This window comes from Camelus bactrianus, chromosome 6, assembly GCF_048773025.1.
Source record: "Camelus bactrianus isolate YW-2024 breed Bactrian camel chromosome 6, ASM4877302v1, whole genome shotgun sequence".
NCBI lineage: Eukaryota > Metazoa > Chordata > Mammalia > Artiodactyla > Camelidae > Camelus > Camelus bactrianus.
In genome coordinates, this window is record NC_133544.1 from 22778148 (window position 1) to 22805512 (window position 27365).

General features: G+C 53.1%; 3 protein-coding genes across 8 annotated transcripts in view; 2 read left to right on the forward strand and 1 right to left on the reverse strand.

The window, feature by feature from the left end:
- Positions 1–12170, forward strand: part of POMT2 (protein O-mannosyltransferase 2) — a 41404-nt gene extending 29234 nt beyond the window's left edge. For 2 of the 3 annotated variants that reach the window (XM_074365192.1, XM_074365193.1), the window contains 10 exons: positions 580–658; positions 1813–1964; positions 2414–2505; positions 3585–3661; positions 6756–6827; positions 7120–7179; positions 7272–7377; positions 8270–8410; positions 8591–8705; positions 9547–12170. In XM_074365192.1, coding sequence (XP_074221293.1) covers positions 580–658; positions 1813–1964; positions 2414–2505; positions 3585–3661; positions 6756–6827; positions 7120–7179; positions 7272–7377; positions 8270–8410; positions 8591–8705; positions 9547–9652 — 1000 coding nt within the window. In that variant the 3' untranslated portion in view covers positions 9653–12170. Of the gene's footprint in view, positions 1–579; positions 659–1812; positions 1965–2413; positions 2506–3584; positions 3662–6755; positions 6828–6983; positions 7180–7271; positions 7378–8269; positions 8411–8590; positions 8706–9546 lie in introns of those variants that run through there. The other variant, XR_012507433.1, reaches the window with a different exon arrangement.
- Positions 12171–15577: 3407 nt separating this feature from the next.
- NGB (neuroglobin) lies at positions 15578–20943 on the forward strand. Of its 3 annotated transcripts, none has more exons than XM_045511340.2 (5): positions 15578–16044; positions 16539–16642; positions 17550–17661; positions 18280–18399; positions 19837–20943. In XM_045511340.2, exons 2-5 carry the CDS (start codon positions 16608–16610, stop codon positions 19969–19971), a joined length of 402 nt encoding a protein of 133 aa, XP_045367296.1. In that variant the 5' UTR covers positions 15578–16044; positions 16539–16607; the 3' UTR covers positions 19972–20943. The 3 variants fall into 3 exon arrangements, with proteins under 3 accessions (XP_045367296.1, XP_045367297.1, XP_010946202.1); XM_045511341.2 differs by having other exon boundaries at positions 16566–16642; XM_010947900.3 differs by lacking the exon at positions 16539–16642 and having other exon boundaries at positions 15601–16044.
- A 2969-nt stretch (positions 20944–23912) lies between these two features.
- Positions 23913–27365, reverse strand: part of TMEM63C (transmembrane protein 63C) — a 90069-nt gene continuing 86616 nt past the window's right edge. For both annotated transcript variants that reach the window (XM_074365199.1, XM_010947902.3), the window contains exon 25: positions 23913–26836. In XM_074365199.1, the coding sequence (XP_074221300.1) occupies positions 26636–26836 (201 nt within the window). In that variant the 3' untranslated portion in view covers positions 23913–26635. The remainder of the gene's footprint in view (positions 26837–27365) is intronic.

Genomic DNA, 27365 nt, shown 5'->3' on the forward strand with positions numbered 1-27365 from the left:
AAATCAAAATGTAATATTTATTAGTTAAGTTTTATTTTTACAAATTTCCTCTATTTTTATAATGAACATTGATTACTTATTATGGATAAAAGTAAGGGTTATTACAAACAACACAAAGTAAATAAAATCTAAATTAAGCCTTCCACTTCCCCCACAGATCCCCACTTTATAAAACTGGTAGTGGGAGTAGAAAGAGTAAGTGGGAAGGAGGCAGATTACCTATCTCAGGCACATGTAGATGACAAGCTTTAATTTTCTTCTCCCTAAACCCGCATCCTAAGTCAGGCTAGCTTGCCTCAAAGCCACCAATGCGTGCGTTCGGCCATCCCCTGCCCCCGAGCTGTCATGGGATGAACAAGAAATGAAGCCCCAGTCTGTCCCTCCTGGTTTGGGCACTTCTCCAGTTCTCTGGATATTTCTTGTGAGTGAATAGGCAAGAAGCTCCTGATATGTTGGACTGAATAGTTTGGATTCTGATTTGTCTTATCCTAAAAGATGACTGTGAATATCCTTGGTAAAAGAACAAACATTGCATATCTCTTTTCTTTAGGATAATAGCCCTTCTCTCTTAATTTCTAGGACTTCTCGGAACTTGCACAGTCACTATCATGAGGCCCCCCTGACCCGGAAGCACTATCAGGTCACTGGCTATGGCATAGTAAGTGAACCACTCGAGTATGAGCAGGATGTAAAAAATTATGGGGCCTGGCTCAGGGCCATGTGGTAGAACACGTCCTCTCCAGAATTCTGGAATGTTCCTAAAGGATTGGAGGTTGCACAGGTCTCTTAACATTTTGGAACTTTTTGGGCAGGCTCGCTGTGGGAAAGGCAGCCTATGAAGTCTATTTGTTTCCATCTCTTGCCTCCCATAATAACCATGCCATTTTTATGTTCTGACACTTAATAAATGTCAAATATGAATACTATTTGGGTCTCTTTTAAAATCATATTGTACTTAGAAGTCACAGGGCCACAACATGACCCCAGATAAATATACAAGTTTATCCTTCGCCAGAGCCCTAATTCTCATTGCTTCAATTTTAAGGATTACTTCCCTGTTCTGCAGAGGGATGTTATCCACATTGCTTTTAGATTTTTACTGGCTTGGGGTGATGCACTTAACAGAGGAAGCTCTGTAAGCCCTTATGGCTTGGGGAGTCATTTGAAAATAAAAACAACTAGTGGAAAACTGGGTTTATGACTCTCTGTTACATTTCCTTCCCAGGGCTTTGGTATGTTAGTAAAGATTCTGGGTTCCTTAAATTGGAATTCCTAACCCTCTTTCTATTTGCTCATCCCACATTATACGAGAGCCAAGACTTTGAACTTCATCTTTTCCTGGTGGGCATCTCCCAAGGGGAATTATACACAACTGTCTTAATTTCCAAAGTACGATATCTAGGCCAGACCTTTCTGACTTAGAAAAGTGAGTGTCCATATGGCCAAGGTAATGGATGCAAATAGCCCAAATCTATTTCCGTTGGCTCACGATGATGCCTTGAGTTTGGTTTAAGGGTGAAAACACCTATTTAGAACTTAAACTCTAGGCCTATGAAGTAAAGAACTGAACTTCAGTTTCCAGGGGTTACACTACTTTTCTTGATAGTAATAGTGAGTGCTGGCAATGGCAGCCACTTGGGATACTTCTATGGCCCTCTTGTTCCCTTTCCCACCTCAGTCATTTAGGCCAGTTTGGTCTTTGACCTTTGTAACATGATGGCATCTGAAAGTGTGGCCATCTCCCTTTTCTGATATGCCTTCTCTAGAGTCATTTTACTTTATTTGTATTTTTTTTCTTGATTTATGTGGCAGAATGGGACAGGGGACTCAAATGACTTCTGGCGAATTGAGGTTGTAAACAGAAAATTTGAAAACCGAATCAAAGTGCTGAGAAGTCGAATTCGACTCATCCATCTGGCCACAGGTTGTGTTCTGGGCTCCTCGGGAAAGATCCTGCCCAAGTGGTGAGTCTCTGGCTTTTGATTTTCCAGTAGAGGCTTATGCTTTTCCTTTCACACTATAGGAGTAAGCCAGAAACTTCCATTTCCCAATGGTCAGTGTTCACCTCGTGCTTGCCTTTTTTTTAGTGGTGGGTGGAGGGAGAAAAGGCATCAGGAGTTTTATGGAGCCCAGAGGTCCAGAGTTCCTTTGGTGGTTTATGTGTTGTGATCAGAAAAACATTTGCATATCTGGCTTGTGATACAACTCTCTGGAGTTGTGTCTATTTTTAAATGGGAATGTTGTGTGCTAGGCTGTACCTAGGATAGTCATGGACTATGAAAGTGTGAGGCTGAAAAAAGCATGGCCCCTGGGTTGGAGAGAGAGGGATGCCATGGATCTAAGAGCAGTTGACGGAGCTGCTCTCTGGTGGCCTTCAGGTCTTCTGAGAGACATCTGTGACCCCTTTTCGCAGGGGCTGGGAGCAGTTTGAAGTCACCTGCTCTCCATACCTAAAGGGAACTCTCAACTCCATCTGGAATGTAGAGGACCACATCAATCCCAAATGTGAGTGAGGTCATGTCCTGGGCTGGCTCTGAAGGGAAACATTTATAAGTAACTCTTATCTTAGGAAAATAAACCTTTATAGACTCCCCTGCCATTTTATCTTATTATTGCAATTTCCTTCCTTTCTTAAACCTCATCTCGCCATAGAAGTTGTCTAGATAAGTAGCTCCTTTTTCTTCCCATCCACTTAAACGTCCCATCTTCCTTAAACTCCTCTCCCTAAAGTGCAGTGACCTCACTCAAGGCCAAAGCTGGTTGTCTCTTGTCATTCCTCGCCTCTCGCTGGATTTGACTTCTCCTCGCTGCCTGTAATGCAGGTCCATCCTCCTTTCCTCCTTCTGGGCTTTTCTATCCACTCTGGGCTTTACCTGCCCCCTCCCTCAAGGCTTAGAGCAGGCTGGTGCTTTCCCTTTATGCCCCTGTGTTGCGCTCCTCCCCACCCACATCCAGCCAATGCTTTTACAGAAACTGATGGCTGCAGCTCTTGATCAGATCCCCGGGGTTACACTCCCAGGCTCCGGACTGACATTTCCTCTTTAGTGTCATGTTCACCTCAGTGAGTTTTTGCATTTATCATCTGTCCTCCTGAACTACCTCCTTCAAGCTTCTGCTCGATTTCTCCTTTCCATGCTTCCCACTTCATTCTTTTTACCACTCAATTTAACCAACCAGCTAATTAAGTAACTAATTAAACAACTCCTTATTGACTGTGCCAGGAATCATGTGGGGCCCGGGGAGTGCTTTAAATGAGATAGGCTTGGTCCCTGTCCTCACAGACCTGCCTGGTGGGGAGAGCAGCGTTTGAGGCAGCATCGGCTTGAAGGATGATGGTGCCGAGGGCTGTGGGAGCACCGGGGCAGGCTGTCTCATCTGCTGCCACTGCCTCCCTCGGAATCCCTGCTGAGTGGTTCATACAGGCTGAAGGAGGGTTGAGGATCCTCCCATCTCCTCAGCACTCTCACCTGCCTGTTTGCTTGTCAGGAAGGCTACACTCAGACCCTGGCAGCAGTGTGGATACCACAGACTGTGACGAGAGGGTGTGTGAGAAAGCTTCACTCCTCTGTCATTTCTTTTTCTAGTGCCAAACATCAGCCTGGACGTGCTGCAGCCCAGTTTTCCCGAGATCTTGCTGGAGTCCCACATGCTGATGATCTGGGTACTGTGGCCCCTTCCCATTTGGTGGCTTCTCTATGAGCTCTTGGGCCTCCATAAATGTGGATCACAAATCAGTAACTACGGTATAGACCCACTGCCCTCTTGTGGAGGACTTTGAAAGTCTTTTCACTTACTGGTTTACTTGGTCTTCAAAGGCATTGAGTGATGACGGCGATGATAGTGATTATGGTAACAATGATGAGGAACGCTTGTGCAGCTCTTATGTGCCAGGCACTACTCCAAGCACTGTACATATATTAACTTTTAAAATACTTATTACAGTCCTACAGAGATTACTGTTCCCAGGTGACAGGTAAAGGAGCTGAGGCACAGAGGTTAAGGAGCTTGCCCAGGGTCACACAGCTGAATGTAAGAGGTGGATCCAGGCTACCACTACACTCCTCTGCCTCTAACTGATTCTCAGATCTGTTCTAATAGCAGAGCTCCTGCAAATAATAGAGCTCTTGTCTGAAAATCATGAGACACTGATTGTTCATTCCATCACATTGAAATTAGGATCAGTTAGGATGAATAGCTAATTTGAGTGTGTTGTTTATGTGCAGCATAAAATCCTGACCATCAGCCTGCTCATGTTTTCAGACAGAAACAAAGTGTTTAAGGGGCATGGTTGGTTCTTTTTTTGGGTATTTAAGACTCACCGTACTCTCTGTCATTAGTAACTGATAGCTAACATCAAAGGTTTAAGAACAACTGAGAGGAGGGATCTTTAAATTGAGAAAACTCTACCCACTAGCCTAAAATTTGCCCGTGAACTGGAGAAATCCTGCTGCAGTTTTGATGTTTAGGGGGAGACCTTTGCTGTGGCTTATGGAAAACCAGTGTTCTGCAAGAACGATCTTTAGGAATCCCTGATCTCAAGCCTGGTGCACGCCTCCCTGCAGGGAGGCAGAGAGGTGTAGCAGTTGTTATTTCCCCCCCGGTGAACCACTGTCAACTGGTCCTTCCTGGAAGTGATTATGTAAGCTGTACTCAGCAAATACAGTTGACTTATTTCACCAGATTAAGTTTCAAAATTCCAATTTTGTCGTTTCTGCACATTGGGAGGTGATGAGTTGACAATAAGCAATCTTTGGGTCACTTCTTCTCTGACTCTCTGCTTGTAGCTGTCACTCTGGCCTGATGACATAGCTGTTTTGAATATGTGCCTGTCAGTCAAAATATCATTTTATGTCTGGGTAGAATTTGAAGACTAAGTCTAAATAAATAGTCAAATTTCTTCTTTCATTATCTGAGAGGTAGAGTCAAAGAAGAAAAGGGACACGAGGAACCTTTCTTATTCAATTGATATAGAGTCAGGATGGAGAGAGGGATCAAAATAGTCCAGAAACTGCGGGGAACAGTTCTGCTAGCCGAGTAGAGGGCCCAAGGCCTGGGCGGAGAAGGCTGCCCTGCATGCTGAGGTTAGTGGAGCCAGCCTGCTAGGTGTTAAGCATAGGAGACAGCGTATAAATACACATGCCTATAATGGTTATGGATTTTTTTCTTTCCATTTCTTGGTTTATTAAAGGAGTGCATTTCTTAAGAGTTTAATGTGTAGGATGCCCTTGGTTTGTTGTAGCTCTGGCTGGAGTCCCCGCGTTTGAGACTGAACTGTACTGGCTTGAAGGAATTGATTTTCCTCAGTAGTTGCTCTGGGGTCCAGAGTGATTCATTCTGAGGCCCTTCAGATGGCTATAATGGTTCAGGGACTGTACGGTCGGCACCTTTGGATATGACACCCAACCCTGGCACTTTTGACCCTAGAAGAGCAACCCAGCCCCCATAGGAAGTCCTGCCAATGATTTCCAACCCCTTGAGGAGCTGGGTTAGAAAGACACTGGGTGGTGGTTCACTGAAACAGACCTGGATCTTTCTTGGGCTAGACCAGTGGTTCTCAACAGTGGGCAGGATATATTTGGCAATATCTGGAGATGTTTTGGCTGGCATAATGAAGGGTTAGGGGTGCTTCTGGCATCTAGTGAGTAGAAGCCAGGGATGCTAAACATTCTACACTGTGCAGGCCAGCCCCCACCAAAGACTTCTCCAGCCCAAAATGTCAACAGTGCCTGGGTGGAGAAACCTGGACCTAACTCCTAGCACCTTGCTTCCCTCCTCAGGAAATGGCCTTCTCAGTTTGTCCTGATGACGAGCCTGATGCCAGTCCCAATGGTTAACATCCAGAATCCTGACCCTTTTCCTTCTTGTTTTAGCAAAGGCCTGATTTTGCCATGTAGACAGGTTGTTGGATATTACTGACTACTGGATTAAAGGGACTGAGGCTGGGTCCTGCAGGCTAGAGTGTGCATTTTCTGCCAGAATGATATCCCTCCTGGGGGTAAAATGTATTCTTGCAGGGCAAAAAGCAAAACAATGTACAAAGCACAGGTATTCTTATAGTATGTAAACATATATACAGCATAGCTGTGGTAGTAAAATGTCATGGAGGGACTTACTGTGGTGATTGTTTTGCAGTATATATGAATATTAAGTCATATTGTATACCTGAAACTAGTATAATGTTATATGTCAATTATACAGCAATAAAAAATACTTTTAAATGTCATGGGGGGTGTTTAGGGAAAAAATGTCTGAAAAGGCTGGGTGGGGGCAGACAATAATGAAAAAAAAGCTGAGAAAACACTAGGCTAAACTTACTTATTCAAAGTCCAGGAACTTAACGAAGTTTCTGGGTTTGTGTTTGAAATTGGTCTTTCAAGGGAACAAATAAGTCAGCCTGATTTCATATGCTCCTTCTCATCTTCTTGACACCTTATACTGGGCCTGGAAGATGGATATATATTTTGCACCCATGGGAAACAAGTCTCTTTTCCTCTTTCTCTCATGCAGAGAGGGTCTGAGCGGACTTGTCTCTGCTGGGAAGTGGAGGCTTGCTTGTCGGGAGAAGTAAGGCAGTTGTAAGCCAGTGGGCGATGACTGAGAATGAGCACCTGATCCTCCCAGTAGGGGAGGGAGTGTGGAGAGGAGAGGGCTCCTCTTGACACCTGGCCATATAGCAAAGAAACCCAACCCTCAACGTTCCCATCAGCCTCCTGGATCTCTGTCTTGACTAGCTTTTCTTTGCCACTCTCCTGCAGGGAAACAGTGGCCTCAAACCCAAGGACAATGAGTTCACATCCAAACCCTGGCACTGGCCTATCAACTATCAGGTAGGGCCAGGCGAGGGCTCCTCCCAGGGAATGGAGCCAAGAAAGAGACCGTTGAGACTTGGTGGAGGTGGGGTGTGCTGGGGTGGCAGGACGAGGCCTTGCCTGGCGTGGGGTGGCCAGCAATGGCCTCTGTTTTCTGCTCTCATTCGGACCCAGCCTTCCCACAGAGCCCGCTCTGAGCCTCCTGTCCAGGTTCCCTGTCTGGGAGAGGTGGCCTGTCTCCCTCCCCCTGGAACTTGCGCAGCTGGGAGGAGCTGAGCTATGGGGCAGCAGTGTGTCCTCTGCTCCCTAGGGCTTGCACTTCTCGGGAATCAGTGACATGGACTTCCGGGTGTATCTGCTCGGCAACCCGGTGAGCATCCTGCACACCCCGCTTGGGGCCCTCGGCTGTGCCCATGGAGAGCTGCTGCTTTCTCTCACCCTCCTGCTCCTGTTTCCCTGCAGGTGGTTTGGTGGCTGAATCTGCTGAGCATTGGCCTCTACCTCCTCTCAGGGAGCATCGTCGCTGTGGCTGTGCAGAGGGGGGCACGTCTGCCTGCCGAGGTTGAAGGTCAGGTCCCTGGGCTCTCCTGCTTCTAACCTAGCGGCCGGCAGGGTGCCTGCACTCAGGCTGAGGGGCCATCCTTCGCCTTTCCCTCTCCCCTTCCCTTCTCTTTTTAGAGCTCATGGCCACCAAATGCCCAGTGCTGTGTTAAATACTACATTCTCCCAACAATGCTATAAAGTAGAGTTTATTACCCATATTTTATGGAGCAGGAAACCAAGGCACAAAGAGGTTAAGAAACTTGTTCCACAATATATACTGTAAGGGATAAAGCTGAGGTTCTCATCGAAGCAGTCTGTTCAGAACCTTCACTTCTAACCTCTATGCTCTGTGCAAAGCTGCCCATCTTTTCTCTTCTGTCCCCTCATTCCATGGCCTTGACCTCAAGTCAGGGAGAGAGGAGCCCCAAGGCATGGTCTGTGGGTTCCCATCCTAGTGCTGCTCCTGGTAACTTTAGCTGCCAGGCCGTGGACCACAGCATCTGAGACATTCACACGGGCTCCTTCTGCCTCTGCCACTCCACGTCTGAGCGGGCCCAGACCACCTCCTCCCACATCCATCCTCATCTCTGTCCTCACCTCCGACCTGTCTGCTGCTGCAAAGATTTATGTGGCAGCAACGATGCAGGAGATGGAGATGGAGGCCGGGCTGCCTCCTGCTGGTGTTTGGCCCCTGCTGTGGGTGCGGAAGCCTCACTGGGCCAGAGAGCAAGCAGCTGCTCCTCTCTTCTGCCAGCTGCTGCAGAGTTGTTCAGTTTGGTCCGAATAAGGGAAGGAAGACTCAGTAATGTGCTGTGGCTTATTCAAGTCACATAGCAAGGAAGGGGCAGAGCTGGACTGGACCAGGTTCTCTGCGCCCTCTCCGTCGGCTGACTAGGGCTGTGCTCCTTGGGGCCTAGGTCTGTCCTGGGTCCTTCTGCGAGGAGGCGGGCAGCTCCTGTTTGGCTGGATGCTCCATTACTTCCCATTCTTCCTGATGGGCCGGATCCTCTACTTCCACCACTACTTCCCCGCCATGCTGTTCTCCAGCATGCTGACAGGTCAGCGCTGCCCACCTGGATCTGGGTGATAGGGGCGTGGGAGGGGAAGGAGGACAAGGCTGCCATGGAGCAGCCCACTGAGGGGGAAACCCTTTGCTCCCCTGACCTGGGTGGCTCCTTCTGCTGCCTCAGAAGGCATCCTCTAACAGACTGGTACGAGGCTTCTCTTCCTTCTACTAGGCATTCTGTGGGACACTCTCCTGCGGCTCTGTGCCTGGAGCCTGGCCTGCTTTCCCCTGGCCGGGGGCATACATGCGGTGGGAATCCTCAGCCTGCTCCTTGGAATTGCCTACAGGTGATCGTCCCCCACCTCTTCCCTTGCTGCCCACCTCAACCTTGATGCCTCAGCCCCGGAGGTATTTAGAATGCCCTGGGGTGCTTTTGAAGCACCCTGATGCCTGCCTGCATCTCCAGAGGCTCTGATTCAGCTGGGTCTAGTCGGGTCCCATCATGCACTGTTTTCAAAGCTCCCCAGGTGACCCCAGTGTGCAGCCAGATGAGAGAAACATTGCTGACTCTCTGCATTCTTTCCTCTTGCCAGTGGCTCCCAGCTTTTAGACCACTCTGGCCTAGGTGGGAGGGTGCCCCCTTTTAGTCATGTGGCTCCCAACAGGAACAGCTCTCGCTGGGGTGAGGGAGCAGGTGGTAGAGAGGCGCAGGGGGTGTGGTGTGGCTCAGAATAACTGGAAGGAGGTGGTTTTGGCAAGCCGCCCTGCCTTTCTCCACCTTACAAGTCTCACAGATCCGCTGTTGACAGTCACTTGTCTTAGGGGACCAGGGGGCAACATAAAAGCCTGAACAGGGAATGGGGGCCTGTGAACTGAGAGCACTGCCACATTTGAACAAATACTGTGGGCCAAACCGTCCATGACCAGGACCTGGACTGCTGTCCCCTGGGCCTCTTGGGAAGAGCTCTTCCTTTTATTGTCATTAAGTCAGCCTCTGCCGAGCTCGCAGGATTCAGTGTACTCAGGCAGCAAACTCATGCAGACATGGTGACAGGAGGGGTGGGTCTTGTAGGTGGAGAAAGTCCGGTGAGCTCCAGCAGGAGAAGCTGAATTTCAGAGATCTGCAGGCCCCGTACCTCGCTGAGGCACTGGGATGCCAACTGCTTCCCCCTGGATTCTCTCCCTCAGCTTCTACCTCTTCCACCCTCTGGCTTATGGGATGGTTGGTCCCCTAGCCCAGGACCCCCGAAGTCCGATGGCAGGACTAAGGTGGCTGGAATCATGGGACTTTTGAGGCCACTGCAAGGACACCAGCCTGAGTCCAGGAACTTCCTGGGGACAGCCAGCTGCAGAGCCAGTCCCTGGACCTTCCCAACTGTGGAGGAAGCTACCCGAGGAACCTGCGGAATTCTGCTGCCTGTCAGGACCAAGCCCTGGGAGCATCTCGGGATTAGCCCAGCGCTGAAGAGAGCTCTGCTCTGTCTGCAGAATTTCCACCGCTGGACATGGCTCAGCAACAGGCGATGACATCTCTCAGCCCGTTTCCCCGAGTGTGCAGTGTACGGAAGGATGAGTGTGCAAGGGGTGGGTGTGAGCGTGTGAGAGAGCGTGCGTGTGAGGGTATGTTTGTCCTTATACCTGTGGAATATAGATCGTGACTGTGGACAGCTAAGTGTCATAAACTCTAAGAAATCGTCCAGGGCTACAGTAATATTTTCTGGTATTTTTTTCAAACTGGATTTGGTTTGTAATGTTCATCAAAAATTCTCAGACCTCCAAGAACGCTGAAAGCACTGGCCCCACTTTGGGATATCACCAAGGGCAGAGCAGATGGGATTGTCAACACCGTGCTGCCCTCCTTCCCACAAATAAACAAATGCAGCTGAGTGCCCCTGAGCTAGAGGGCCGGCCTCCCAACTCTTCCCCGAGTGGCTGCTGTGGGGAAGTCTCCTCCGTGGCAGCAGGTCTGGACGTCCTGCCCGAAATGTCCGCAGAGGACTGGGCCCCAGGACCAGGCAGCTGAGAACTCACAGCCCTGTTGGCCCTCCTCAGCCCTCGGTTCCTCGCCGTCTGGGAGTGTGACACCCTGAGACTGGTGGGAGGATTGGTGCCCTGTCCTTGGCTGCTGTGTGTTTCTGGCCCTGTGTGCCAGAGGCGATTTCTGGCTACCCACCCTTTGCCCTCTGCTTCCAGCCTGGCTGTGGGAGCGGGACGGATGCATTCTCCCAGCTTCGGGGAGAGCCTCTGGGACCCCTTTCCTAGCAGTGGAGGCAGATGTGTGGCAGAGCAGGGATCTGTGTGGTGCTGGGCTCTGGTGTCCCAGTGGGGTGTTGGGATGTGGGCTGCTCTAGCCTGCCTAGGCTGGTGTTCTTGTCACTTACCAAGTGTTCCCCATTTTTACTTCTCTAGTCCTCCCCTGCTGACACCCCTCTTTCACTCCATTCCCTTTCCTTTCTCTGTCACTGTTTTACGAATCTCTTTTCCCTCAAGACCCAGAGCACCTAGAGATGCATCAAGCCTTCTACTCTCTACCACTTTGAAGCCCAAGCAAGAAGCTCAGAGCTGTTCCTTTCACTTCCTCCCCAAATGAAGGGGATAAAGAAAACCCTCAGGTCAGAACTGAACTAACCCAAGGCCAGTCCTTCAGCTGCCTCCATTCTCCTGGTGCATGACAAAGTATTACTTTGTCTCAGAGGACTGTGATACCTCAAGGTTTAATGATGAATCTCTGCCACACTCCATCTTCCCTCCTCTGTAGCCCCCATCAACTCTGACAGGGTCAGAGCTCTTCAGAGCATCTTTGCTAGGCGGTTGCCACGGAGACTGGAAATTGGTCCCAAGGACAGGCTGTGCTACCTACTGGGTGGTGGGGAGGGAAGCTTCTGGCCACGTTCAGACCAACCATCATTAATGTTAATAGAGGAAATGCAGCAACGTCAAAAGCAAGGCAGGTTTGTTAATTAGATCTGGGGCCTGATGACCTCCCTTTCCCAGGGCTGCAGCCCTTTTGACTTCCCCCAGCAGGAAGCACTGCCGGGTGCTGAGTCTGGGCTGCTTGCTTAATTGCATTTCTGGAAGGGAAGGAAAACCTCCGCTCACTGCCCGCCCTCCTCCACCCCCCACAACCCCTTCCCACCCTTCCCCACCACAGGCCGAGTCAGTTTCTTCTGAGCTGGGTGGGGGCAGCCATCTAGGTGGGCTCTCCTGGTGGTGGGATGTTGGAACCTGTGCTTGGCTCTCAGCAAAGAACAGTGACCGACAATGACAAGCTGGAGGTGGCTGATGTTCCCTTGTGCCTTCTTATTTCCTAATGAGAACTTGTTGGAAGGGAGATGCTCAGAAGGAGCCAGAGGGGCAGCCACTCTGAGTGAGGATGAAAGGAAGGAGAAAGCTCAGCCAGCTTCCTGCCCATCCCTCCCTCCTCACTGGCCACACCAGGGACAAAAGTTTCCTCTGTCTCTTCCACTGCTTCCCCAAGATGGGAGAAGAGCTGTGTGCCCACTCCCTCCTCTTCCTCTTTGCCCAGACTGGCAGACACTTCTCTGGGGATAAGGCCACATGGGTTGATGCAGCTCCAAGTACTCAGGTTCTGCTGTTGGATGATTCTGGGGAGGGGGCTGTTGAGCGGTGTCCAGCCCACAGGAGCTGGCAGAGTGTGACACGCCCTGCAAACTTGCTGGTGGAGAACGAAGACATTTGTCAGTCATTCCAACCTCCAGCCAGCTTCTTGAACCACATTTTATATATTAAAAAAAGTTTCCACAGATAATCAGAGGCCATTTACTTTTGTAATAAATAGCTCTTGTTTTGAATGCCATGTTGTTCTTGTACTTAATTGAATCTGACTTGCTCCCTGGCTCTCAGAAAGAAGAGAAGAATGTTTTGAGTGCAAGGACTGTTCCAGTGTGCTGGAGTCTGAAGCCATTCTAATTCCAGCAGAGGCCCGGGACTGGGCAGGTGAGCCTGACCACCCCAGGGGACGTTTGGGCCCTCTCGTGTATAAGGTTACTTGAGTAATGTTGGTGGTTGTTTTGATTTATTTAAACTTATTCCAAAATAAGTATGAAGCCGGACCTTATTTTTTCTCTTTTAACCTGCCTGCACAAATATAGAAAGGAATGAGAGAGAGAGAATAGTTGTCTACTTCTGAGACAGGTCAGTGGCACGGCATTGTAGCAACATCCATTCTGTTTACCAGAGGCCCTCATCTTGACAGGGGTCTTCTGGTATCTGGAGTCATGTTAAGGGTCGGAAGGAGTAAGAGCTGACTTGTGTTGGACAAGAGCTGAGGGAGAAGAGGAATCCACTGTGTTGTGAAACTGGGGGTCCTGGGCTGTCTGACTGCCCCTTCCCCTTAGGACCAAGAGTAGCTGGAGGCGGGGTGGGGAATGGGGGTGGGAGGTGTGTGAGGGGGTCCCTGCAGATCTTCAGGAGATGGAAAATGCTGACGATAGGCAGGCTCGAAAAGGACCAAATACTTCTTGTCTGGCACAGCTTAGGTTACCAAGTCCCCATGCACCTGTGACACTTTATCCTCATAAAGGCCAGTGAGGTCAATGCTGTTTTGTCCCCATTCTACCCATGAGAGATTAAATTACTTGCCTAAGGCGCCACGATTAGTGAACAGTGGAGCCAGGACTAGGTGCCAAGTTGGGCTTTTTCTGCTTCCCCAGCCGAGTCCTGGGACGAGAAGCATCTGCCCAGGTCAACCTGGACCCCCTGGGAGAAGGCCTGGACTCAGCCCAGGGTGTCTAGATGGGCCTGTTGCTTTGTACATTCTGCCTAACGCACTGACAGCTTACCTAGGGCCTGGTGTTTTCTGCACACAGACCAGTGGTTTTCTGGGAGGAAAAAAAGTCCTGATTTGTAGCATTTGCCAATTTCCATGGTGCAGATACTCCACTGTGGCCTAATTCAGGCTACCAGCCTGTTGTCATTGAATGAGAAGCTGGGAAGATGTGCACAGTCAGCTCTCACAAGCCATCTAAGAGCTGGCTCCAACATGCCTTTGACACAGACCCAGTGACCTTGACTTGGTCTGAACTATGGACACAGCTCTTGGTCACAATCCATTAAAGTGAGGGAGGCAGTGGAGTGTGGAGATCTAGAGGAAGGGCCAGAGTCAGTCCTGAAGTCAAATCCTGGCCCTACTACTTATTAACTGTGTGACCTTGGCCAGTTCCTTAACCTCGTTGCCTCCATTTCCTCAACAGTAAAACGAGGGTTTAATATATAGGACCTGCTTCACAGTTACTGTGAGAATGAAAAAAGTTAATGATGTAAAGTCCCTCGCACAGTGTCTGGACGTGAAGCTCAATACATGCTGGCTCTTCACTGTTGGCCGGAAATCGGCCTCAATGACAGCACTGGCTCTGGAACAATACTCAAACCCTCCCCTCTATTGGAACCTCCTGCCCAAGTCGCAGGCAGAGCCGGGGAGGGGAGCTCCTGTGACTTTTCCCTAGTCCCTCAAATATGGATTCAGACCTTCTGTCTCCTGGATGGAATAAATGACCACCCTGACCACTTGTGCCCAGCCAGATTCTCAGGCCTTTTCTCAAGGGGGGGCGGAGATGAGAGCGCACTTAGCCCTCTCCACCGACCTCCTCCAGGCTCTAGTAGGGCAGAGTGAGTGCTGACTCCACCACTTACTAGCTAAAGCCATCAAGTCCCATTAACTAATTAGATCCCAGACCCTGTCCAAAGGAGAAAGGAGGCAAGAGAGGTCCCGAGTGGAGGCTGTTGTGAGGAAGTGCAAACTGGGTGGAGTGGGAAGCCTGATGGGTCAGGCGGCCTGCACAGAGCGCTAGGCATCCGGACACTGAAGGTAAATGTCGCTGGAGACATACGTGGCCTACCCCTGTGACTGGGTCACCTGGCTGCAGGGCAGAATGGCGACCTGGAAGCCTAGTCCCCGAGCACCCGGGCCTTCTCCCTTCAGCCCCAGTCCCTTTGCGCTCTCATTTGGGGATCTTCTGGACTCCTTAGAACACAAGCCAGGCTGCCTTACAGCTTTGCTCTCCTGCTCCAGCCCAGAGGCCCCTGAGATGGGAGTGGGGGTGGATAGGGTGTGCTCCAAACTTCCAGGTCCCTGGAAGAGGGAAGGCTGCCAGATGACTTCACTGGGCGTGGTGGAGGGCAGGAAAGAAGAGTCCTGCTGAGGCCCTCAGCCCTGATTTGGGGCCAGAAGTTCTAGAAGGCAAGGATTCAACACTGCGTGCCTAGCAAAGGGTTGGGCACAGAGCCTCAACCTGTTCATGACCCATGGCCCTGGCACATCCACCTTGTATCCATGGACCAAAGGAGGTGAGCTGAGAGGCTCCTGGAGACCTTGCTACCCAACTCCTTACTGTACAGCTGAGGAAACTGAAAAAGAGAGGTGGGCAGACTGAGAAAAGGTAGACTTGGAGACTTGAAATAAAGGATAAATGAGGGTTTTGACCTCCAAAACCTGGGCCACTGGAACTGGGCAGCGACCTGAAGAACTTTCATGCTTGAAAGAGAAAGGTTTAGGTCTAATTGACAGGTGACCAATTCATACCCTGAATGGCAAACATTAGGTTCTGTTACTGAACTTCAATTTAATGAATAAATAGTACTTCCATTTAAACTTTTACAAGAGTCTATTAAAAATCATCGCATGGTAGAATGTTCTAGCTTAACCCCCTTAATGTGCAGGTAGTGGCATGCTCACAGCTGCTGCATCCCAGGCCCCACCCTGGCCAAGCAAAGCTGGGGTTAGAACTAGAGCTGACAGATTTCTAAAGACGAAGTCTCAAGAAAACCCTGGCCTGGCTGGAGATGGCTGTGGTCTTGGCCCTGTCCCTAAAGCTGAGTGCCCTGGTGGCTCCCACATGTCCCGGAGTGCCCCAGTCAGACCCAGAGCCTACGGCAGACCTCCCCCTGCCCCAACCTTCCCCATCCTCAGCCTTGTCACACAGGTAGGCGCCCTGGCATCCTCTGGTCCGACCTCAGGGCAGAAGGAAGAAGACCCTGTGCCAAGGGGTCAGATGACTCTAGGCAGCGTTTGAGTGGGGCTCGTGAGCAGGTGGCGCAGGCAGAGCCTACCCAAGTCGGTAAAAATTGAACTTGGAGCCCTAACTAGTAAGTGGTAAAACTGTCACCAGTTTCCAGATGAGAAACTGAGGTCCGAGAGGCTATTAAGCTCTGTTAAGCTCTGTTAAGCTCTGTTAAGAGTCTGTTAAGCTCTGAAGCCCAGTCGTTTTCCTATGCCACCAGGTCATCCCTGACCAGAGCCTGTTGCTGGGAGATGCGCATCTTGATGGACGGGAGGCGGGCGGGGGCCGCCGATGCTTTAAAACGACCCAGCCCGGGCGGGGCGGGGCGCTCTCGGAGCAGCGGGGCGCAGGGCTCAGTGGGGAGGAGCAGGGTCCCCAGAAGCACCAGCAGGGCCAGCACGGCTAGGGTGCCTCCACCTGGGCGGCTAAGGAGCGGTGGCTGGACTCCGCCCGGCCGAGGCGCCGGGTCCGTACCGGGTGCAGTGTGGCCGCGTCGCCGTGGAGATGGCGCGGCACGTGCGGTGACGGTGCTCGCGCCCCGAGGGTCCTAGCCTTGCGCCCCGCATTCCCGGGCGAGCATGGAGCGCCCGGAGCCCGAGCTGATCCGGCAGAGCTGGCGAGCGGTGAGCCGCAGCCCGCTGGAGCATGGCACCGTCCTGTTCGCCAGGTGAGGGCGGCCCGGGCGCCCCCGGGGTGCGGGTGGAGGGGTGCCTCCCCAGGAACGGGTTCGAGGAAGCTGAGGCGGCGCCAGAGAAGGAAAAACTGGCCCGCTGCCTTGGCGCTGCGGCGCCTCCAGATGTGCGCCAGAGGAACGAGGCACCGCGACGGGCGGCGCAGCCTTACTGCTCTTCCCCCAGCGGTGGCGGGTCTTGCGAGCCAGCGCCGCACGACCCGCTCCCAACCGGGCTCTCTGGGCTCCGGCCAGGGTCGGATCAGGCCAGGGTCCGCTCCGGCGGGTCTCCTTACACTGGGGCCAGCAGACACGTCTCTGCGCTGCGCCCCATCCCCGGCTGTGTGCCTCTTGAGTGCTTTTTTCTTGCGTGGTGACTGCAAGGGTGCCCACCTCTGTCAGTACGGGGGAAACTGGGGTGATCCAAGGGCCTGTGTGGGCGCCTGGCAGGCAGGGCACAGCGTCTGGGCCCCAGGACTGTGTACTTCCAGCAACCAGCAGAAGGACAAACCTTTCAGGAGAAAGGGCCAGGAAAGGACCAGAGAACCACCAGGGAAGGCATGACAGACGCCCAATCTCACCGCCGGAGAGAGGGGTAAGGCAGTGTGCAGACCCCAAAGGGGAAGGAGAGGCCAGTCTTCAACTTCAGCTTGAGGGTGTCTAGGTAACCCCTTTGCCATCACCAAAGAGGCAATGATCCCTCACCAGGGTTTTTCAGAAGCCTTAACTCCCTCAGCCAGCCCAGAACTTCTGAGGAGGCTTTTACAAAACCTTTCCCCTAAAGAAAAGGGAATAAATTTGCAGAGTTACACAAAACCCCATGACCCCTAGATGTGGCTGAGAGCTTCTGTTTGTGCCTCCCAGCTTTCCCCAAACCCACTGTTTTCTCAGGCACCCTCTGTGGCTCTGTTACTCACAAGCTGTGTGACCTTAGGCAAAGTACTTAACCTCTCTGGGCTTCTGTTTCCTCCTCTATAAAACTGGGATAACAGTTACACCCACTGCTTAGGAGTGTGAGGAATACATGTTAATCATGTGTAAATTACTCAATGCTCAGTAAGTGTAAGAAGTTCTAAATGCTGTTATCATCACTGGCCCAAGCCCCCTCAGACATGATGAGATTGGGAGGTTCTGACCCAGAGTGGGAGGGAGGGAGGTAAAGAGAGAGAGAGAGAGAGAGAAGCCATACTGTAACTCCAGTCTTCCTGTTTTAGGACCCCTTCCTATCTGAGTCCACGTCCCTCAACAGTTTATGGAGGTGCTATCATGTGCCAGGCTTTATGAGAGGCCTGTGGATACATTGTTTTTTCCAGGTTGCAGAAGATATGAGAGAGCGGAGAGAGGGGCACCAGCAAAACTGGCAAATGGGTGCATGCCAGGTTGGAGGGTGTGCTATAGTTTACAGCCTCAGCACTGCACACCCTCCCTGCTGCTGGGCAACCAGGGCTCACCGGGGCTGCAGGGGCAGCACCCCATGGCTGACACCAGGCCTCCCCCAACAGGCTGTTTGACCTGGAGCCAGACCTGCTGCCCCTCTTTCAGTACAACTGCCGCCAGTTCTCCAGCCCAGAGGACTGCCTCTCTTCCCCTGAGTTCCTGGACCACATCAGGAAGGTGAGGGGGAGGTGGAGCCTTCCTGGGAGAGAATGAAGAGCTTGGAATGGGGAAATCACTTTCGTTTCCTGCCCCAGGCCTGGTCTTACCCGCCGCCTTCTGCTCCCTCGTATCAGGGCATCTGCCGCTTTTCCTCTGCGTTGAGCTGGGCACAGTCTGGGGCACAAGAGTCAGCCTTCTCCCCCACTCTGTGCTCAGCCAGCTGCTCCCAGCTCTGCCATTGCCCTTGGTCTTGTCCCCTGGCTCCTGTAGGTGGCATTGGTGCTGATCCATCAGAGGCCGTCTGCCTGTGAAAACCAAGCTGGGGTTTTCTTAGAGGTTCAGACTCTCATAGGGCCTCAGTGTCCCCTCATCTCAGGAGAACAACACTGTCCAACTGATGTGTTTATGGCTTTGAGCCCCTCAGAGGAGAGAGGTTTCTTTCATGGTATAACATTAGGAGTTTGGCCATCACACATTTAGCACCTACTGTATGCATTCACAGGCTGCCCTCTGTCTCTGATCCTGGAAAACTGAGGGTCTTCCTCCTGGTTGAGACCCCCAGGTTCTGGACTCTGGTTGTGAGCAGGGGTTGGGGGTTGCTATGGCCTCTTTTCACCACTACCTTTGTCTTGGCAGGTGATGCTCGTGATTGACGCCGCGGTGACCAATGTGGAGGACCTATCCTCGCTGGAGGAGTACCTTGCCAGCCTGGGCAGGAAGCACCGGGCAGTGGGTGTGAAGCTCAGCTCCTTCTCGGTGGGTAAATGGGCTCTTCCTCTCTCCAGAGCTCCTGGCCTGAGGCCACCACTCTCTTCCAGGCCTCCCCTGTACACCTGTTTACCCTCCCCACTCCCATACCCTCAGATAACTGGGAGTGGGGCCTGCATTGTTACTTACTTGCTGTGTGACCCTGGCACTACCTTGACCTCTCTGAGCCTCTGATTTTTCTTCTTGTATGATTTCTCTTAGAGCCATGGAAAGTAAAGGAGCTGGTCTGCTCAGTTTTATATTGCTGTGTATAAAACCATCCCTGAACAAACTGGCTTACAACAACAGTTTCTGATTTCTCATTTGGGCGGTTCTTCTGTTCCATGTGGTGTGGCTGGAGTCACGTGCACACTGCATTCAGCTGGGAGCTCATTTGGGGCTGGAATGTCCAAGGTGGCCTGTCATCCTCTGGGATCTCGCTCCCTATGGCCTCTTATCACTCTGTAGTGTAGCTGAGCTTCTTTACAGAGTAGCAGCTCAGTTCCAAGAGGGAGTGTTCCAAGAGGATAAGCCCTGGCGTGCAGGTGCTTTTCCAACCTCTGCCTACATCACTCTTGCTAATGTCCCATTGGACAAAACCAGTCACATGGATGAGCCCAGTGTTGAGGCAGAGGGGCCCTCCTCAAGGGTGTGAATCCTTGTGGTGTGATTCACTGGGGATCGCTGACCCGACAGCCAGCCACCCAGTCCAATCACCTTGCCAGATGTAAGCACCTTGAGGAAGGGACTGAGTTTGTCTTGTGTTCTCTCTATCCCGAGCACTAGTACAGTGTTTAGTTTTTAGTACTTATTCAATAAATCTTTGTGGAATTAGTAAACTGTACTTTATAATTAATAATAAAAAATGAGAGCCACTATTATTGTTGAAGACTTACTTTGTATAGATGCTGTGCCAAGAGCTTTTAATAGATGACCTCATTTAATCATTCCAACAATATGAAGAGTTGGAATTTTTACTATCTGTGTTTTACTGATAAAGCAACTGAGGCCCAGCGAGGTTACTAAACTTGCTAAAGGTCACACAACTTATAAGTAGTAGAGTCAGAAAGTGAATTCAGATCCATCTGGTTATAGAGCCTGGGCTCTTAACATCATGATTGCTGCCTTGCACAGGAGGAAACTGAGGCCTGGGGACAAAGACTTGGCTTGGTTGGGTGTCCCTGGCAATGCCTCCACCCAACTCATGGGGTGGTTGCAAGGCTGGGAGTGGAATGAAATGCTTTGTTCACTTTAAAGCTCCATCTTTAAGGGGAAAGGGTGGGGCACAATATGGTACCCAAAGATCGGGGCAGAATTCTGCTCAGGAAGCAGGAGAAGAAAGGCCCAGGAGCCTACTTACCAGCCCTGGGCCTTGGTATTTTCACCTGTGGAATGAGGCGATGCCTTCCTGCCTTTGGGAGTGACAGGTGTCCTTTGCCTCTACAGACGGTGGGTGAGTCGCTGCTCTACATGCTGGAGAAGTGCCTGGGCCCTGCCTTCACACCTGCCATGCGGGCTGCCTGGCGCCAGCTCTATGGGGCTGTGGTACAGGCCATGAGTCGAGGCTGGGATGGCGAGTAAGAGATGACTCTGCCCAGCGGCCTTCCCCTGGCGGCCCCTGACTGTCCGTGTCTATCTTTTGATCTGTGTCCACTGTAGCCCAGGCTCCCCCAGGCCTTCCTGCCCTGTGGTCCTTGTCCCCTTGGCCATACCAGAGAGGTGATGGAGCAGGGCTGGGTCTCTGTCCCCCTCACCCCCAGCTTCCCAATTTTCCCTCTGGCATCCCTTCTTCCTCCAGGAGGAGGAGCCGCGTTTTGGTGGCAGAGGTGGCATCGGGCCCGGGGTGGGGGGCTTGTTCAGAGAAAATAGGCTCTTCTGTCGTCTTCCCTTCCCAGTGAGCCCGGGCCAGGTGGGGACAGCGGAGAGGGAGGAATGGGATGGCTGAGCTGCGGGCACCTTCCCAGCTTGCCTGCCTTCAGTGCTTTTTCTCTCCCAGGGATGTTTGCTTTTCACAAGGAAAGGGGAGGGACAGCTTAGGCCTTCATGGTGAAATCACAGGCAGCAGGATCAGGTGACCAGGAGACCTGCTGAGGAAGGGGGAGGTGGCTCTGTGATGGGGCTCACCTGGGTCTTGGGGGCCCACTCAGATGCCACCTGACAGTTTTTCTTTTGCAGTGTGTGGTGGGAGTTCCCCTATCGTTGCTCTGGAGGAAACAGCTAGCCAGCCAGGGAGGGGCTGGGCTGCGGAAGGGCAAGGAAGGAGGGGGAGTTTCATTGCCAGAGAGACCCGAGGCCCAGTGGCTCTTCCTCCAGCGGGCCCTGAGTCTTATCCTCCACCCCGACGCTTTCTGCCTCTGCCCACACCGATTGCGGGTCCATAGTTCCCTGTATTTAATATCCGGCGTGTGCCTATGCTTATGTGGGTGGATAGAAGAGAAAGCAGCAGGAGAGGCCCCCTCCCTTTACCCTGAGCTGCCTCCATGTTTATCTTTTGCTGCGTGCTGTGTTTGTATAAACTCATGCGGAATAAACCTGTTCTGTGTGCCTCTCTGACCCTCCGAGACTGGTCTTTTCTTGGGTGTTGGCTTGTGGCCAGATGAAGCTGCAGGGTGGTGGATATAGGGTGGGATGGGAGGATGGGATCAAGAGAGTTAAGGCCAGAGTGGATGGAAAAGAGAAGGATGTGGTGTTGATGGAGCCAGGGGTCTGTGGTGGAAACTGGTTGGCAGGGCACACAACTGGACTACATCTCCCAGCCTCCTTTGCATTAGGTGGGGCATGTGACTGGGTTCTGGCCAATGGAATGAGTGAACATGTGTGCCACTTCCAGACCTGCCCTCCCACCCGGCAAACTCCTGCATGCTCCTTTGTGCTCTGTCATCCTTCCACCAGCTTGATGCAGACCTCACAGTGACCTTGAGGGCCATGTGTTGAACATGGCAGAGCCAGTAGGTGGAAGGAGCCTGGGTCCTTGAATCACTGCCCGGAGGAGAGTGCCTACTAATCAGAAGTACCTGGTGGGGTCTGAGACTTCTCCAGCATGTAAAGCAGGGGCTTACTCATTCTGAATTTTACAGAAAAGAGACATAAACTTCTATTGTGTTTGTGCCATTATACATTTGGGGGTTGGTTTGTTACCATACATACCTGCACTAGCCAGAGTCTGAAGCAGCTCACTGGTCAGGAGTCTGGGAACCCACCTCCTGGTGGACAAGGTGAGGCCAGGGATTGAATGCCTTAGGTGCCAGGACAGCAGCAAACAGTGCCAAATCTGACAGGGTTTCTGAGGAGAGCTTCTAGATCCTCCATGGAGGGGTAGGTGCCAATCCCATGGCGGGCTTTTTAAGGAGATTAAATTTGTTAAACCAGGAGTGTACATTGGAGATGAAGAGCATGTGTGAGTGTGTGCATGTCTAAGTGTATGTGTGAGTGTGCGTGTGTGGTCAGGAGGAGCAGGCAGACAAAGGTAGAGAGATAGCCCTGGGTGTGGGGAGCGAGTGGCATTAAGAGTGGGCTTCGTCGGAGCAGGCCTGGGGTTAACCCCCAAGTGTTCCTGGATGCCAAGGTGTAGGGCCCTGGGGCTGGGCTGTGAATGGCCGGAGGGGCTGGACCCGGGCCAGCTACCCTCACTCCGAGGTCTAGTTTTTCCAGCCAAGACCAATGTCACCGCAGCAGAGCCTCCCTAGCTCCAGCTGCGGCCTCATTTTTGTTAAGCTCAGAGGGCCAGGCCTGCCAGGCTGTGTGACTACAGACACTGGGTCTGGAGCATGTAGGAGTGCTTTTCCCACCAGGGCATCAAAAGTATTTTTTTCTTGAGCCCCACACCAGAATCACCTGGGGGAAATTTGTAAAAGAGAGGTGTATGAGCCCATCCCAGAAATTTTGGCTTATTCAGGGACTGGGCCTGGATGTTGGGATTGTTTAAAATTTCCCAGGAGACTCCGATTTGCAGCTGCGATGGAGACCCCAGCATTTGAGGCTTGAGAGATGCTGGGCTGCTGGTTGTCAAGGCCAAGGGACCTCAGATGTTCAGAAAACAGTCTTTGTTGAGAAAATCTGTGAACTGTCTTCCCACAAGCCAGGCTTTGCCAGGCCTCCCTGGGGCCTTTATAGAGCAAACCTGGAGTCAGCCAGCATGGACCTTCCCCAGCATGAGGGCTCTGGGACAGGAGCAGGGAGCCACCCCAAGCTTGGCCTCCAGGTAGAGCCTCGTGGAGCCCAGGGTCCTTCTGCTTTCTCCTCAGCCCTGTAGAGCCCAGCCTGGCACTCAGTATGGTGTGCCAACGATCCATCCAGCTGGCCTCCTGGACCCCCCTGGCACCAGGCCTCCCTCTTGGCCTGTCCCCCAGTCCCACCATTTCTCACTCCTCCACCCCCTACCCTGACTCCTGGTCCCAGCTGCAGGACACAGCCCCTCCCACCAGGCCAGGGTGGTCTTCCTACTCCTCTCCCTATGGGAGAACCCCTTGTGGATTTCATCCCATTTGGGAAATAATTGCTTTGAGAGGAGGGAGTGAAGGGGATGGGCCCCGGCCCCACGCCCAGGCTCACACCATGGTGGCTTTGAACCCATGTCCACAGGTGGACTATGAAAGCTTGAGAAGAGGATCTGGCGAGGGGGACTGGGGAGCATCCCTTAGGCATTGTGCCCGAGACTGTCCTCTGTCCTCACAGGGAGCAGTGGGGGAGGAAGCCCCTCCCACCTCTCCAGCTTGTTCCGTCTCTGCAGCTGAATCAGCTCTATTCAGTAATGGGGCAGAGCAGTCAACCTTCTCTCCTGCTTTCAGGATGAGGTGACCAGCCCAGGGTCATCGAACTGGCGAGAGCAAGGACCAGAACCTCAGTCTCCTAGGCCAGGACATGTCCCCCAAGGGAAGGGAATTTTTTTCTCCCTTGTCATGGCTGCGACAGCAGACATAACTACCCTTTGCTAGAGCGTCTTCTTATCCCATTCAAGCCTGACCTGGCCATGCCACACACCCTACCTACTAAGCCCAGCCTCTCTTCGACCTCCCCCTGCCCTCGCACTGCTGGCTAAGGCTGGTGCAGACCCGGGCTCTGCCCACCGCTCCTTCTGGGGGCTTCCACCTGAAGTCTTCGTCTTGTTGAGTCCAGCTGCTAATCTGGCCAATGGCTGGCTCTCGGGGTCCAGCACTAACCCCAGGGCTTCTGCTGCCCAGGGGAGGCTGCCCCAATGGCTCCCGGGTAGCTCACAGACCAAAGTTCTCCCCTACTGCTCAGGGAGCTCTCAGAGCATCCACAGCGGAGAGGAGGCAGATTCACTTCCTGTTTCTCCAGCAGAGCAGGAAGCACTTTCCAGGCCTTCCCCTGTGAGTACAGGGGCCAGGGAGGGCCTCAGGGGTCAGGGGATCCCAGAGGGGGAGCTCTGGCCCCAGGGGTCAGAGTCACAAAGCTGGTGCGGTCCTTCAGGCTGGCCCATCAGAGAGCTCTGGGTCCTTCTGGTGGAGGGAAGGCCCAGCTGGGCTGGTCCAGAGGCAGAGGCACAGGCCAAGAGAGGTTGGGAGGACCTGTTTATTCAAGGCACGGTCATAGCGTTAATAACAAGAAGGTTCGGCTTTCTGGCACATTCCTTTAGTGGTGGTGGCCAAGGGAAGTCCACACCCCCCACCAGGGTCCCCAGAGGATGCAATGCTGCTGATAGGCACTTTGCTTCCAGAAGCGTCTGAGGAAGAGGCAGGCAGGCAGGCTTGGAGCTGCTCTAGGCCCAGAGAGGGGCACTTCTCAGAGGCTCTAGTCAATACCGGGTCCCAGGAGGCAGCTCCCTCCAGGGAGGATCGGGTCTGAGAGGCTTTGGGGGACAGATGGGGCAGGGGCAGCTGGGAAGTGGGCGGTGGGGTAGGGATGGATGGTGGTAGGTAGGCCAATAGATGGGAGCAGGTGGGAGGGGAGTTCCTTGGGGAGGGCCTGGATGTGGCTTGTAAGGTGCCAAAGCACGCCCACACCCCAAGCATGTGGGAGATCGTGGCTGTGGCTGTGCTGTGCTGGTTGCTCTGGGTCTCCAGGAAGAACCGAGAGGTGAGTGGACTCAGGAACTTTCCCAACATCCTCACTGCCTTCTCTCAAGACCAGACTGCACTTGACCCAGATTCAGAGGCGTAAGTTCCAGCCATGCTGCCACGTCATCTGCCGGGACCCTTTCCATGTGTAGTTCCCACAGGCTGCCAGTGGGCAGGGGGAAGAGAGGGGCAGAGAGGCCAAAGCAGCAGGGAGAGTCCAGCAGGGCTGTGGAGCCTGAGGGCAGCTACCAGCAAGGAGTGCCAAGCAAAGGGGAGCCCTCAGGCCAACTTCTGGCAGGACTCCCCTTGCCACACACCTGGGGGTCGGACAGGGCCTGGAGCCGGCCACCTCCCCATGGTGGGCAGAGCTCCCTGCTGGGGTCCTGACCACTCTGCTCTGGAAAGGACCCTTCCTTTTATTGGCTGGTGAAAGGCTCTGGGGAGGAGGCCCAGGGGGGCTTGGGTTTATGAGGGACCAGCTGCATTTAATTTCCTCCTTATTCCTACCTGGACAAGGAGAGACTGCCTCCTCCCCAGCTGACCCAGGCTCTCTGGGAGGATCCCTCAAGCCAGAGTCTGGGTTGAGCTCTCAGGGGAGAGCAATGGTTGCCTCTAGAGTGCTATTTCTCCTCTGGGGTCAAGCTTGGAGCTTCTGGAGCCAAGTGTGGGAAAGGGTGGAGCGGCAGGTGATCTGAGCTCACTCATGTGCCTGGGAGCCAGTGGGAAACACCTAGGTGAGGTGAACCTTGGTGCCCACCTTGGGTAGGTTGGCTGCAGGGACCCAGACCTTTGGAGGGAGCTCCGGAGAGCTCTAGAGAACGCAGACCCCATTTGACTTGGCTCATTCTCATCCACCAAGGCTCTAACCAGCCCTTCTCTATGTCTTCCCCAATGGCTGTCTGGTGGTCCTGATGGGGCCTGTCCCCAGAGGCCAAGGCCTGTACCACACTGCCTGCGGCAATGGTGCCAGGTGTCACCAGTGTTGTGATGTGACTTTGGCTCCTCTGGGCCTCGGGTGGTGGCAGCCCTGGGAGGGCAGCCTTACTCTGCCTGTCCATGGAGGACACGGCCCCTACCCCACCCCACTCCCCGCAGGGTATCTGCAGTGTCTGAGCTAAGACCACACCGAAGGCCACTTGACTGCTCCTCAGTCCAAGGTAGAGGGCAGCCCCAAGAGGAGACAGCCTCCTACTTGGAGGCCAGGGGAAGGTCAGTGCCTTCAGTTTGCAGCATGGGCTTCTCACCCTAGGCTGCTGCCCACTTCGGTCATGCTGGGGCCTAGACACTCAGATGGGTATGAGGGAGGCAGCTCTCAGTGGCCACATCCTTGACCTTGGGGGTCCTCTCTTTAGGCCGTGGGGCTTAGGGAGTTACATCTGGTTTCTTATCACTAACTGTTTTGGGAGAAGATCCCCCTCCATGAATTCTGCCTTTGCCCCACCCCCTTGTACTAACCAGCCCTGGTTACCTTCATTAAAATGCATACAGGTCCCATTTAATGAGCCTCAGGTGACTATATCCTAGCTGCTCTTGCAGGAATAGAAAGGAGAAGGGTCTCTACCCTGCTGCTCCTGGGGACATGTGATGAGGGGCAGAGAACAGGAAAGGGCTCAGTCACCTCCTCAGCTCTATGGTCTCAGCTGCCTCTCATTGTGGTGGGTGCAGAAAGTCCCTTTACAGATCCCCATGCAGGGAAACATGGAGGAGGTGTCTTGTCGGTGAGGCCTAACATACATACCTTTGCTTCCTCAGACGGCAGGGGAGGGATGGCTGGGGCTGGGGTTTGGGGGAGGGCATAAGAGCAGCAGCAGAAGCTCCTTGGGCAGGGCAGCTGGTGGAAGGGCGGCGAAGACCCCAGAGAGTCTTCAGTGGGCTTCTTCCTGCCTCTTCCCTCATGCACACCTTCTCCATCGTGACCCCAAGAAAGTCCCCCAACCTTCAATCTCTGTGCTCAGGGCTCTAGCCACTGCTCCCGAGATGTGGTGCTTGCCTATATCCTCCATCCCATCCCAGGGTCCCTCCGCACTGCCCAGCATTTCCCGTTCTAGCTGGTCAGCAGGTCGGAGCCTCCACTTGGCTGACAGAGAGCCAGGGCTCCGACGAGATCTTCCCAAAGTCTGCAGGAGGTAGTGGGGCGGTCTTAGTCGCCCTCCTGCCTCCCCCTGCCGGGCTCTCCCCTGGCCACAACTCCAGGCTGGAGTCGCCAGGTGGAGGCCTCGGGTTCCTGGTCAGTGGTACTGGCTCTGGCCCTCCAGTTCCAGCCCTTCCTGGAACTGGGCCGAGTCCAGCTCCCTTGCAAAGCCCCTCACACCACTCTGCTCTTCTCCCTCTTCTGGCTGTCTGTTCATGGTGCCGTAGGTGTGCCGGGCCGGGGAGGAGGCTGGGGTCAGGTTCATCTCCGGCTCTTGCAGCACGGTGGCCACATATAGCTGCTCGGGACAGAGAGGGGAGATGGGGTGAGGTCACATCTGGGGCAAGGCCCTGGACACACCCTTCCTCCTGATGCCCTACCCTCAGAGCTTCTGCCCGTCTAAGCCACGGCTCCTTCCTTCTTCCCCAGCAGCTGGGGTCCTGGCCATCCGCCCACCCAGTTGCTCTCGAACATTTAATGAATATCTATGTGCTCCCCGGCTGGTTAGTGTGTGTCTCCTAACCCCTTGTCCACTGTTCCTTCAGTGCAGGTGCCATTTATTCTTGGCTCTAGGTCAGGCTGAACCCAGGGGGAGGTGACATGTGGCTCCCTGACGCCCGGGTCTGGAGAGACCCCCATTCCTGAGCTAGTGCGCTTTCTAATACAGCTTCAGAGGCGCGTCCACAACTCCCTCAGGCTGTGTCATTGGCTGGCCTAAGAATCAGGATTTGAAACTGGAACTGCTAGCTGAGGTCCTGGTCATGTGACCTGTGATGTCCCGGCAGGTCCCAGGAAGGCCTGGGATGGCAGCAGAATAGAAAAACACA